The sequence below is a fragment of the Vipera berus genome (genome assembly GCF_964194415.1).
Source record: "Vipera berus genome assembly, chromosome: 14".
Lineage (NCBI taxonomy): Eukaryota > Metazoa > Chordata > Lepidosauria > Squamata > Viperidae > Vipera > Vipera berus.
The window spans coordinates 11,026,898-11,041,176 of NC_138217.1; the positions used below are offsets into that span (position 1 = coordinate 11,026,898).

General features: G+C 45.7%; 1 protein-coding gene across 1 annotated transcript in view; it reads left to right on the top strand.

The window, feature by feature from the left end:
• Positions 1–3,795: 3,795 nt before the first annotated feature.
• The window catches only part of SRRM4 (serine/arginine repetitive matrix 4), a gene marked incomplete at both ends in the record, with an annotated part of 60,113 nt that continues 49,629 nt past the window's right edge, over positions 3,796–14,279 (top strand). Inside the window, one exon of the mRNA XM_081338823.1 lies at positions 3,796–3,929. Within this exon, the coding sequence (XP_081194949.1) occupies positions 3,796–3,929 (134 nt within the window). The remainder of the gene's footprint in view (positions 3,930–14,279) is intronic.

The window sequence follows — 14,279 nt, forward strand, 5'->3', positions numbered from 1 at the left end:
CTGGGGGGGCGCGCTCGCACTCGCAGCTCTCTGCCCCTGCCTGGCTCACTCACTCTCTCTCACTGCAGTGCTGGCTGTGCGAATCCGATCCGAGCCGCCGGGTCGCCGCCCACGGGTTAGGGGGCGCAAATTACTTGCCTTGCCCCGGGTGCTGACAACCCACGCTACGCCACTGCGTGGCTCCTTTCGGCTATCACCAAATCCAGGTTTCTGGAGGTTGGGATTTTTTTTTTTTGTTTTGTTTTTTTAATGATGGGCTTCATCACTTGTTTACATCTTTCATCCAGCCAAGTACAGGTGGTCTTAAAGCATGGGGAATTCTGGGAATTGAAGTCTCACTTGGTATGAATGGAAGGTATCTTGGGATTAAGGCCACCAGTTCAAAACTGCAAAAATCCACTTGACCACTAAGTGGTGTGACAGACTTACAACGCTCCGATGATCTTTTGAAGTTCTAAAAACGGGTAGTTCTAGGTTTATTCCCCGTTTCCAGCAACTGTTTTGGGGTAATTTCTTCATACTGGGTTCTAAACTAGTCTCTTTCTTTCTTTCTTTCTTTCTTTCTTTCTTTCTTTCTTTCTTTCTTTCTTTCTTTCTTTCTTTCTTTCTTTCTTTCTTTCTTTCTTTCTTTCTTTCTTTCTTTCTTTCTTTCTTTCTTTCTTTTTCTTTCTCTCTCTCTCTCTCTCTTTCTCCCTCTCCCTCTCTCTTTTAAATGGTTTTTCCACACTGCTTCTTAAATCCCGAATATTCACCTTTGAGCTTTGTCTCTCAGAGTAATATGCAAATCTTTGTGCCCTGTTAGTTCTTCCCGTTGGGTTTCCATAGCAAGCTTGTCCAAACAATTGAAAATAAACCTATTTTTTCTGGGTTCGTAAAATATCTTGGACTATAAATTAATCAAGCAGCCTGGAGTAGCTCAAGCCACAAAGCCAGGAAGGGGGGAAGAAACAACAACAACAACAACAACAACAACAACAACAACGAATGTCACATTAACCAAGCTTAGCAGATTGTGTAATGCAATTGCTTGGGCTTTAATTGGTCTGCTTGAACAAGCAATGTCAAGTCTGCTAATACTGGTATCAGATTTTGGCAGCTTAAACTAGCTTTCTGCTCCTTCAGCAAGACGAGGTTCCTCTTGACTCTGAAGGTGCCCCCCAGTCCAAGTTATTAACCTCCTGTCTCTAAATCTGGAAGGTTTTCATCATTCTACAACTGACTGTAATATTTTTCTGAATTGCTCGTGACTGTTGGGAGGTTTATTCTTACACCATTCCTGCCCTCTGATGCTTTTATTTAATGGTTGAGCCATCTTTGCAAATTCTTGCTAGAAGGATGAAGTGCGCTAAAATGCAAACCATTTAGATTTTGCCATCTGGGACAATTCCTTAGTAAAAGAATAACTGAGGTTGGAATCAAAAGGAGAAAATACGATCCGGTGACTTGCGTGGAGTACTGAGCAAGCACAGGTAGCCCTCGGCTCGCAACGTTTCATTTAGTGACCATTCAAAGTTGCAACGGCGCTGAAAAAAAGTGACTTAGGACCCTTTTTTTCACACTGAGGACCTTTGCAGCATCCCCAGGGGGTCACCTGATCAAAATTCAGAGGCTTGGCAACTTGTTCATACTTAGGCATGGAAGCCAGCTACTTTGGACCAATCACCAGGAGATGGTGAGTTCTAGTCCCGCCTTAGGCATGGAAGCCAGCTGGGTGGCCTTGAGCCAGTCTCTCTTTTTCAGCCCTCAGAAGGAGGCAATGGCAAACCACTTCTGAAAACCCAAGAAAAAGGCAGGAATTTTTCTAAGCAGTTTCCAGAAATCAACACTGATTCAATCGGACAGGAGAGGTGGGGGGAAGGGGGTTTAGATTAAAGCTAATCCAAGTGAAAGCTTTCTGAGTAATTTGGGAGGTGTAGAGCAGTAGACAGGCCGAACTTCATTTCGGTCATTGACCAATAAAAATCCAATCAATAAAATGCACGACACAAAACGGTCCCCTGACAACAAGAGCAACGCTTGCCCACAAGGGAGCAACAATTTTTGCTTTTTTTTTTTTAGGGAAACCAATTTATCTTGATTATTTAAGAGGTAGCCCAGACCGCAGCTAGCAGCGCACTTTTCCTTTAATTTAAATTTATTTAATTAAAAGAGCAGTAGGCAACGGGTTTGAGCATCAAATCTCCCGAAACCAGAGATGGCATTAGGAATTACTTGGATCTTAAGATAAGCCCTCTTTTTAATTTATTTAATTTACCTTCTGCAACAAAAACCTCTTTGTTTCTCTAGCGGAGAGATTCTCCGCTGTGACACAATAAATCCATATGGCAGCGTTTCTGATGGCTGGGACTTCAGCTCCCTCTTCTGAAGAGGCTGTGGTTAATGGGGGGTGTAATCCAGCGCTCACTCCCCCCCCCACTCAAGAGGGCAGAGGATTGGAGAACACCACGCCTTGCTTCCTAAAGCAAATTCACAGCAATTCCCCACACTCCAATTTATCTCCTGTGCTTATATGCACCACTTTTCACAAAGGGTTGGATTTGAGACAGAAGAGAGGGTCTACTGATTTAAAGCAGGCCAGGAACAGACTTCCCCAGAAATTTTGCCTTTTGTGTGTGTGTGTGTGTGTGTGTGTGTGTGTGTGTGTGTGTGTGTGTGTGTGTGTGGGCTGTAGAAAAGCAGTTTGCACCTGATTTCCCAATTTTGGAGTTGGTGCTGATAGGGCTTTAAAAACAAACCAAACCAAACCAGAGAGCTGCAGTCTACTCAATTACCAGCCCAGCCTTCTTGGCTGGAGTGACTGGCAGTTGACACTCATCCCAACCAGAGAGAAGCAGGTTGGAGAAAGCGGGGGTTTTGGTGGCAGCTGACAAATTGGCTTGATCGTGTGTGTGTGTGTGTGTGTGTGTGTGTGTGTGTGTGTGTGTGTGTGTGTGTGTTTACCTCCCCTGACTGCGTGGGGAAGTTGCCAAGACTTGGGGGCCCCAAGGAGCACTCTTGCCCCCCTTTCACTTGACCAAGAAGTGGTGGATCTGGATGGTTTCATTCCCACCACCTCTTTCCTCCTCCTCCTCCTCCTCCTCCTCCTCCTCCTCCTCCTCCTCCTCCTCCTCCTCCTCCTCCATCTCCGGACTTCAGGTTGTCTCCGTGTGTTTGCCTGCGCGTGTGTCTTTGTGTGCGTCCAAGCAGCTTGACGGCTTCTGCGCCTTGGTCTCCTCCCTTCCCCAATTCTGCCGCCTCTGAGTCAGCCGAACCTCGCCTCGCCTCGCCTCGCCCCCTTCCCCTCCCAGGCCATTGACAAGCACACGACCACCACCCACCCCGGCACCACCTCGCAGCGGAGGAGGAGGAGGAGGAGGAGGGGGTGGGGGTGGAGTGTGGGAGGGAAACGGGGCGTCTTTTGTGATGCCAATCGGAGCGAAGAGCGCGCCTGCCTTTTGTGTCCCTCGCTGAGACAGACGGAGCAGGAAGAGGAAGAGGAGGAGGAGGGAGAGAGAGAACGAAAGAAAGAAAGGGAAAGGAAGAAAGAAAGAAAGGAGGAAATTGGCCGTCTCTCAATCATTCGTCGGGTTGAAGGGGGAAGGGGGGGAAAAAAACAACCCGCCTCGGTCAGGGTATCTCCGTAGCTGGATCGAGAAGCAAGCGAGAACCCCCTCCTCCAGGGCCGCCTATTCGGCAACCCCCAACCCAGGGTCCCAAAGGCAGGGAAAGCCCCCTCCTCCGGACGCGCCCCCCCCCCCACGCCCTGCTGGATGTCAACGCGGGGCGCCTTTTCAGAACCTCGGAGAGCTCCGCAACATGGCCAGCCTTCAGCAAGGCGAGAAGCAGCTGTTTGAGAAGTTTTGGGAAGGGACCTTCCGAGCTGTGGCCACCCCCAGGTTGGGGAGCATCATAATGACCAAGATCACCTCCCGTGCCAAGCCCCTGGCCAGGTAAGGCTTCCTCCCCCCCTCGTTTCGGTCACTCCTGCCCTAGACCCTCTCGAGCGAGAGGAGAACCGGGTCTCTCTGCAGGTTTGCTAGCCGAGATCTTCTCTGTTGGGGGATCCCCGAAGGCTGTTCTCTTTGGGGGATGGGATGGTGGTGGTCATCACTGGGCAGGGTTGCAAACTTTTCCCCAGGCTGCAGAGAAAAGGCTTCAGCCTCTTCGATTCCGTGACCCTTTGGTGCAGCAAATTATGTTAATGACAATTGGCCCCGGCTACACGGATTGCATTTATTATCACTCGTATTATTTCTTCCTCCGGCTTTTATGCTCGCCTCTAATACCGCTGACATCATATTACGGTTCGGTTAAATATTGCTGCTGCTGCTGCTGCTCTTTATCTGTGCTGTCTGTTTGGCTTGGATCGGCCTCTGGGTGAATCTTCTTTTGGGCTGCTCTGGGTCTGAGTTGATCTGGGATGCTCTTTTCGGATTAATTTTGCCTGGGTGAGAAGACATTCTCCTTCTCTTCCACTCCACTTCTGATATTCATGGGACAAGCGACGAGCCAAAGGGGGGAAAAAAAGATTCTTAATTTAGCATCCAGTGATGGTAATCGCCCTTATGGATATAGAGGGTCACTCTTGACCCAAGATGCTTATCAAGTTGTCTGACAGATAGATAGAGATAGATTGATAATATAATGGATCTCCTGTGACCTTCAAAGATCCAGACAGGAATGGAAACTGTCAGGAGGCAGAAATGCAGTGATGTACGCATTATTTGGCTCAAAAAAGAGTGAAGGGTGAATATCCTTTAGACATAAATATTGTCCTTCTGCTTAAACTGCATCTGCCGTGCCAGTTTCGTATATTCCTGAAATAAAACTCTACCAAGAGTATTTCAGTGGTGCTAGGATTTCTCAAAGAAATCTTATGGATTGAGAAAGAGAAATGTGGAAACTAGATGTGATATATACCTCTACGGTATCTTGGTTAAGAGTATTGGTCTAGGACAGTGAAAACCTGGGTTCAAGTCCGTGTTCAGCCATGGTTTCTTTCTGGCTGTCTTTGGACCAGAGAGAGAGACAGAGAGAGAGACAGAGACAGACAGAGAGAGATAGAGAGAAAGAGAGAGAGGGAGAGGGAAAGATAGAGAGAGAGGGAGAGGGAGAGGAAGAGAAGAGAGAGAGAGAGAGAGAGAGAGAGAGAGAGAGAGAGAGAGAGAGAGAGAGAGAGAGAGAGAGAGAGAGAGAGAGAGAGAGAGAGAGAGAGAGAGAGAGCGCATTGAGTTCTTGGAGAAATATAGGACTTGTAAAGACTGGAAACCATATATGATTCCTGGAGGAGGAATCCCAGTGAAAGACTGTGGTGGTTTCATCCAAGCTTTTTTATGCCATTACTCAGCTGCATGTCTGGAGAAGACACGTCACCTAGGAGCTTCCTGAAGGACAAACAGATGTAACCACATGGGCCCTGGTGGCAAACAGGCTTGTTCTTGATAGCTTCCCTCTTTGCTTTTCCCTGAAGTGGTCCCAAAGTAGCATTTGCTCATTAGGAACCAGGGCAGAGTGGTGGTCTACAAACAAGTCTGTTGTATGGAAGTAGTGGAGTCATTTTTCTCTTTGCTTTCACGGTAATTGACAGGGTGTCTCTTGAGAGGCTGTTGCAGAAAATGTGCTGCTTTGCCCTGCTTGTCAACAATACCCTCAAAATCATAGCCCACTAGGCTATCGCCTTGTGAAGACCTTGCCCTTAGGTCAGAAGTGGGGAAGCTTTTCGAGAAGCAAGTCTACTTTCAACACAGGAGCTGGAGATTCCAAAATGTGCACCATTCGCGCCCCATGTTTACGTGAAGTTGCTTTGTTGTTGTTGCTGTCGGGGAAGAGTTTCGAAGGGGGCTGTTTATTTTACAGTTAAAATGGCCAAGGTCATGCAGTCTTGACCAAGGTTGGATTGGGTCAACACTTGTAGAGAGTGCGAGAAATTATAACAAAAATCATAGGATTGTAATCTAGAGAAGGAAGCCGGAAAGAATTCCCAGAGGAAGGAAGTAATAAACCACAATTATATAAAGTTACAGGAAACAGAATAACAAAGTTGGAAGGGACCTTGGAGGTCTTCTAGTCCAACCCCTTGCTCAAGCAGGAGATCCTAGACGGTTCCGGACAAAGGGCTCTCCAATCTTTTCTTGAAAACCTCCAGTGTTGGAGCACCCAGAACTTCCGAAGGCAAGCTGTTCCACTGATTCGTTGTTCTCACTGTGAGGAACATTCTTCTTAATTTTAGGTTGGACCTCTCTTTAATGATCTTCCAGCCATTACTTCTTGTCCTGCACCTGATAAATCATGAGCTTGAACCTGAACTTGATAAGTAATTAAATCAACAAACCATTGTTGCGCTGGCCCAAATGTGTCCAGGTAGCGCCTAAGAGTTGAGTTTGACTGCACCGAGTCTTTGGTACAGTTTTTGTGTGTTTTCCACTTTGAAATGGCAGTTGGATTTTTTTTTGGGGGGGGCAGGGGAAATCCCTTTCTCTGGAAAGGATTTCCTCCTGATCTTCCCCAGGTGAAGCGTGAAAAACTGGAAAGATTGCAGACCGCGGGAGAGAACTTTGCAGCGCGGCAGGCAAACCCTTCGCCACTTAGGTGTCCAAACATCACATTTCTCCCATGAGAATTTCACTAGTAATTTTATTTTTATTTTCTTGTTTCCTCTGCTGAAAGAAGCAGGCTCTCTTTCCCCCCAAGTTGAACTGAGAGAACGGTGGGAGAAGTAAGCAGCGTTTCTGAGTTAACCCAAGGGAAGGCCCGAAGCCAGGCATTCGTGGAATAGCTCCGTTCATTTTGCCTTACTCCCCTGTCCCTCTTTCAAAATTTGATAAGCAAGTAAGAGCAGTGGGGACAAAAAGCCCGTCCACAGAGGAAGGAAAAAGAGATTGTAACGTGATGAAGAGGAATCACAATCGGTGACATGATAGCAATGTTCCAATCTCTCAGGGGCGGCCCCAAGGAAAGGGGGGGTGTCAAGCTATTCTCCAAAGCGCCTGAAGGCAGGAGAAGAAGCAACGGATGGAAACTAATCAAGGAGAGAGAAGCAACCTGGAACTAAGGAGGAATCTCCTATCAGTCAGAACAATCAATCAGTGGAACGGCCTTGCCTCCAGCAGTGGTGAATGCTCCAACGCTGGAAGTTTTCAAGAAGAGATTGGACAACCATTTGTCCAGAATTATATAAGGTCTTCTGCTTGAGCAGGGGTTGGATTAGAAGACCTCCTTTCCAACTCCGTTGTTCCGTCATTCTGTAGATCTGCAGTGCCGTCTGCCTTCGAAGTCTTCTAACAACATCTCCCAAGCACTAATCCTTGCCCGCCATGATTGAAAAGCAGAAGAATGCAGAAAGTATCTGGGACTATTGTTGTGACAGGACCCTGTTTCCATTTTTTTACAACGCAATATTTTCTTGAGCTCTTATTTTTCCTCCCTGTTTTAAACCACAGCTGACAACATGATTGGAAGCCTCAGCCAGCTGTCTAAACATTATAATAATTTAAAACATGACTGATGCATTGGTTCTAACAGGTTTTGGAAGCATCCGAGCAACTATTTTCTTTCTCCTTTCCCACCCCCCACCCCACCCCCGTTTCAATCTTGTCTTTCCTCCATGAGCCTAAGGTGGCATTTCCCATCGTTGCACCCCTACTACAACGATGCTACAAAAGTAGCTTGGGCTGAGACTGGTTGGCGATCCAAGGTCAGGCAAGCCATTCCATGGTCAAATGAAACTGGACATGACCTCGTCGTGGTCCAGTCTGCCCTTCTTTATTTATATATTTATTAAACAAATTGGTGTAGCCACCCTAACTCACACCAAAAGTGATTCCCAGAGTGATGGGTGCTCCATCCCTGAAGAAAAGATTGGGCAGCCATTTGTCTGGGTTTCCCGCTTGAGCAAGTATGGTCCAAGAGCAGGGGTAGGCAACCTTGGCTCTTTTATGACTCGTGGACTTCAACTCCCAGAATTCCTGAGCCAGCATGGCTCAGCTTGGAAACCTCTCCCTTTCTCCTCAGCATGGCTGGCTCAGGAATTCTGGGAGTTGAAGTCCACAAGTCATAAAGCGGCCTAGGCCTAGGCCAGGGGTAGGCAACCTTGGCTCTTTTATGACTCGTGGACTTCGACTCCCAGAATTCCAGAGCCAGCACAGCTAGAGGACCTTCAAGGTTCCTTCCCACCCTTTTATTCTCTGTTCTCTCTCATTCTCATCGTATAAAACCTACACAACAGGACAAGGTGCCATTATGCGGATGGAGCATGGCAAAGCAGATGGACTCCAGGTTGGCTAATGCCTTAGAGAAGGTTAGCGCGCCATTCCCTTATCTGTTCAATCTGTAGGCTGAATATAATATATACTCAGAGAAGATTGAGGCTACCTTTGAAATTGCTGAAAGAGACACCAGTACCCTGGGCTGTGCTGATGACCCTAATCTGAAAGCCAAACTTGCAAACGATCTGCAGGCTGTAATAATGAAAGTCAAGGCGTGCGGGGGGGGGGAGAGAAAAAAAAATGAGAATATGGTTAAACAGAAGGAAGACCAAACTAATGACAAGTACAGCAATCTTAGAGTTGGCAGGGAGAATGTTGAAATGGGGGGTTGGATTTTGATTTTAAGATCTACTGCCAACTTTTGGGTGGGGGGGGCTGGGGTCTCAACTGGACGTGAGCTGATGAGACGGTGCCGCAATCTGTAACACAATCCGACACGGCCTCCTTGCTTTTTAAATTCTGTACGATATTGTTGATTGTTGTTTCCATTGCTGCCTTATCACTTCTTATTGTGAGGCACCCAGAGTCGTGTTTTGTGAGCTGGGCAGCTCTATAAATACAATAAATAAAAATGATAAATCAGGGAATAAATAAACAGGAAAAGAATCTGCAAGTGAATAAAGATACCACCGTTTAGCCCTTGGCAGAATAACAAAACCTTGGAAAAGATACAGTTCTCGACCTATAGACCATTTGTTTAGCCACCGCAGATAGAACAGTGCTGAAACATGTGGCTTACCACCAATGACCTCACAGCCTCCCTGTGGTCATGTGAACATGATCTGTCAACAGGCTTGTACTTAATTGTAGCATTCTGGGGTCACGTGAGCACCATCTGCGACCTCCTCAACCGACTTCCGACAAGCAAAGTCAATGAGGGAAGCTTGCGTTAACAACCGGGGCAAAAACGGTCGTAGAAAAAAGGTATATCCTGCTTAAGAACCGTATAGCTTGGCAACAAAAACTCGGGTGGCAACAGTAGCTGTTAAGTCGAGAACTAGAAAGCGTGCAGAGAAGAGCAGCCAAGATGATTAGGGGACCGGAGGATGAAACATATGAAGAAATATTGGAGGAATTGGGTGTGTCTAGTTTAATGAAGAGAAGGACCAGGGGAGACATGATAGGAGCCTTCCAATATCTCAGGGGCTGCCCCAAAGAAGAGGGAGTCAAGCTATCCTCCAAAGCAGCAGAAGGCAGGACGAGAAGTGACGGAGGGAAACTCGTCAAGGAGAGAAGCCACCTAGAACTAAGGAGAAACTTCCTGACAGTGAGGACAATTCATCTGTGGAACCACCTGCCTCCAAACGTTGTGGGTGCTCCAGTACTGGAGGTTTTCAAGAAGGAGAAACTGGATAGCCATCGCTCCAGAATTTTATAAGGTCTCCTGCTTGAGCAGCGGGCTGGACTAGAAGATCTCCAGGGGTCCCTTCCAACTCTTTTGTCCCGTTATTCTTTTCATTGGCATTCAGAATCCCCTTTCTTGGGGAGCTGATGCGGCTGACAACATATACCAGAGCACACGCCAGTCTGTTTTCCTGGCTGACAGCTTGTACGCTTTTGGAAGATCTTCCTGACCTTTAGCCTGACCTGTCTTTCCAGTTGCATTAATTCATCCGTCCCGGTCCCTGCCCTTCGGGGCAGGAGAAAATAGAGTCTTCTGTGCCACAGTTTTCCCAACAGGACGATTGCTATCACGATTGCTGTCATAAAACTGCCCCGTCCCTCTTGCTGATCTCTCTCTCTCTCTCTGTCTCTCCCTCCCTCTCTCTCTCTCTCTCTCCTCTGCTTCTCTTCGTCCTTTTTCCAATCCCCGCAGTTTTCTGACATCCCTCCGAGGCCGAGGGTGCCAAATCCTAGCAGATTTTTCATTCCTGAAGGCTGCTTACAGTCCCCATCAGGGAAAAGGCCCTTTTAATAATAGGGCAGCTGAGGACAACCGACGCCCGTCTCCGTGCTAGGTTGGGGAACAGATCAAGGCAATCTCGGAGGGACCAAAGAGAAAAATAGCCAGGATTGGACCTCAAGGAAGAAAGAACTACACTGAAGTCTGAAGTCCTTGCTTTGTTATTGCCTTGGGTGAGCGCTATAAATTTCATCCACGGATGCCCAATCAGTATCTGCAGAGGCTATGGTTTTCAGATAGAGAAAAACACAATAGAATAGAATAGAATAGAATAGAATAGAATAGAATAGAATAGAATAGAATAGAATAGAATAGAATAGAATAGAATAGAATAGAATAGAATAGAATAGAATAGAATAATGGAATGAAGAATAGAATAGAAGAATAGAATAGAATAGAATAGAATAGAATAGAATAGAATGTAGAATGTAGAATAGAATAGAATAGAATAGAATAGGATAGGATAGGATAGGATAGGATAGGATAGAATAATAGAATAGAATAGAATAGAATAGAATAGAATAGAATAGAATAGAATAGAATAGAATAGAATAGAATAGAATAGAATAGAATAGAATAGAATAGAATAGAATAGAAAATATGGAATAGAATAGAATAGAATAGAATAGAATAGAATAGAATAGAATAGAATAGAATAGAATAGAATAGAATAGAATAGAATAGAATAGAATAGAATAGAATAGAATAGAATTTTGGGGGTCTAGTCTAGGACTTTCCAACCTTTTTACAGATTGTACCACTTTTAGGACACGACAATATTTGAGTACCACCAGGGCTTAGCAAGGTGCCAAAAACGTGACTAAAAAAAAGGGGGGGATTTTGCGTTTTACTGGTTAGATTCATCCCCATGGACACGTGATCGAAATTCGAACACTCGGTAATGGGCTCCTATTTATGACGGCCGCAGCGTCCCGGGGTCACCTGATCCCTTTTGGGACCTGACAAGCCAAGTCAATATTACTAAATTAACACTTGCAGTGATTCACTTAACAACGGTGGCAAGCCAGGTCGTAAAAACGGGGGCAAAACTCACTGAGCCGATGTCTCACCTAGCGACTGAGTAAATCTCACTCACTTACAGCTTCACTACTTCTCTTCCCCGTACTGATTTTCAGCTTCAAACAGCTAGTGCCAGAGAAAGATCTCTCCCACCCCTTCCCGTTTTGCTGCCTCAGCCTGCTTCGTGAGTAATGAGGGCCTGGAGGGAACACCTCGATATTTCTTTCCCCATTCTGTGTATTTTCCTGGAATTAACATTGCTCGGGGCACTTTGCAGAACAATCCGGTAAGAGAAAGAAAAGGATCAGTAGGGGAGAAGGAATGAGAAATGCAAACCAGATTGGAGAAAGGGAAAAACATTTGCACAAGGGAAAGAAAGAAGAAAGAAAGAAAGAAAGAAAGAAAGAAAGAAAGAAAGAAAGAAAGAAAGAAAGAAAGAAAGAAAGAAAGAAAGAAAGAAAGAAAGAAAGAAAGAGAAAGAAAGAAAGGAAGGAAGGAAGGAAGGAAGGAAGAAGGGAGGAAGGAGAGAGGGAAAGAAGAAAGAAAGAAAGAAAGAAAGAAAGAAAGAAAGAAAGAAAGAAAGAAAGAAAGAAAGAAAGAAAGAAAGAAAGAAAGAAAGAAAGCGTCCAGTAAGATAAATTATCCTTCAATATCTCGTTTTCCATGTCCTCCAGATCAAAACTCCTCTCTGAGATTCATAAGGCTTGTATTCTGTCCAAAAACCACGGAAAAAGCTGGCTATTTCCTCAGGACTTGACGTAGGGCAGCAGGTGAGACCCCTGTGAAATTTTGTGCTGTGGAACAGGCAAGCTAGAACTATTGGGTTGGGAGGGACCTTGGAGGTCTTCTAGTCCAACCCCCTGCTCGAGCAGGAGGTCCTACCTACGCCATTCTGGACAAACGGTTGTCCAATCTTCTCTGAAAAACCTCCAGTGATGGAGCACCTACCAAGGCCAGCTGTCCCACTGAATGATTGTTCTCTCTGTCAGGACATTCCTCCTTAATTCTAGATTGGATCTCTCTTTGATAAGCTTCCGTCCGTTGCTTCTTGTCCTGCCCTCAGATGTTTTGGAGAATAAAGCAATTCCCTCTTCTTTGGGGCAGCCCCTGAGATATTGGAAGACTGCTATCGTGTCCCCCCTGGTCCTTCTCTTCATTAAACTAGACATCCCCAATTCCAGCAACCGTTCATCCTATGTTTTAGCCTCCCGTCCCCTGATCATCTTTGTCGCTCTTCTCTGCACTCTTTCTAGAGTCTCAACATCTTTTTTACATCGTGGCGATCAAAACTTGATGCAGGATTCCAAGTGTGGCCATACCAAGGCATTATAACACTATGCGTGATCTCACGTCTATCCCTGTCTTAATGCAGCCTAGGACTGTGTTGGGTTTTTGTTTTTTTTTGATTGCGCGCACATCGGATGTTAAACTTTACCAACATTCCCCTCACCAAAGATTGACCTGAATTTTGTTTTGTGTGTGTTGATCTCAATGGTTTTTGCCCCTGCCGGGATACCTGTCTGTCTCTCTCTTTGATAGTTCTGGATTCCTTCCTTCCTTCCTTCCTTCCTTCCTTCCTTCCTTCCTTCCTTCCTTCCTTCCTTCCTTCCTTCCCTTCCCTTCCCTTCCCTTCCCTTCCTCCCTTCCCTTCCTCCCTCCCTCTTCCTACTTCCCTCCCTCTCTCCCTTCTTTCCTCACTCCCTTTCCTTCCTTCCTCTCCCTCTCCTTCTCCCTCTCTTCCTCTCCCTCCCTCCTTCTCCCTCCCTCTCCCTCCCTCCCTCTTTTTCCTTCCTTCCTTCCTCCCTCTTCCTCCTCCGTCTCTCTCTCCCTCTTCCTCCTTCCCTCCCTCCCTTTCCTTCCTTTCTCTCCCTCTCCCTCTCCTTCTCCCTCTCCCTCTCCCTCCCTCTCCCTCCCTCCCTCCCTCTCTCTTTTTCCTTCCTTCCTTCCTTCCTTCCTTCCTTCCTTCCCTCTCACCCTCCCTCCCTCTTCCTCCTTCCCTCCCTCCCTCCCTTCTTTCCTCCCTCCCTTTCCTTCCTTCCTGTCCCTCTCCTTCTCCCTCTCTCCCTCTCCCTCCCTCCCTCTCTCTTTTTCCTTCCTTCCTTCTTTCCTTCCTTCCGCATATCTTCTGCTTATTTCAAAACTAGAGGAGGAGTCTTTCATTCTCTGTCCCTCTGATTCCATCAAAGTCAAGGATCAGGCCCTGCTTCCATCCTCCATTGTTGTCCTGTATATTGAGCGCATCCCCCATTCTCTGCTTGTTTTTTATTTTTATTTTTGACAGCCGGCGGTGGTGGTTACGTCAGAGTACGGCTGTCTCTGGATGTAAAGCTCTTATTGGAATGGGTGGCTGTTTCCCTCAGAGCACTAATTGATGTCATTACTAGACCTCTTGGAAGGAGGGGTGGGGAGAAGGGGGTCTACCCCACTTCTTCCAGCAAGATAAATATATACCATCAGCATGGAAAATTGATTGTTATTTTCTGTAATTTTTTGAAAGATGCATGTTGGAGTCACTGCTAAGGACGTGGTGCAATTTATAACTCAAGACAGAACAGCCTCATTTCTGGGTTAGGAAATGAACCAGAGATCAAGGATGCAAATTATGTACAAAAGACATGTTTTGATTTGTTAACTCCGATTATGCCCAGGTATATACATCCCATTTCAGGTGGTTGAGAATTTGTCTTCACAGAACAGTAGGTTTAAGAAAAAAGGAGAAGCTAATTTCCGGTCCACAATAATGCACGGGGAATGCTGCCTAGTGCCTGAATATTGGCAGATGTATGCTCAGAAACCCATATTATTATTATTATTATTATTATTATTATTATTATTATTATTATTATTATTATTATTATTATTATTATTATTATTATTATTATTATTATTATTATTATTATTATGGTTGGTGGCCTAGTCAGCCAGATGTGCAGACTGGATTGGGCATTTTTGAAAGAAAAAAAAATCCACCAAGATCCAGCGCTGAAATCAAGTGGATTAGAAAGAAATTAAATTCACTCGGTGTGGGTGTCACTTTTTGAAATGTCACCAAATGTTCAATCACATTTTTTTTAAGCCTTCAGGGAGAGGTTTATATGAAGAAGAGATGTTGG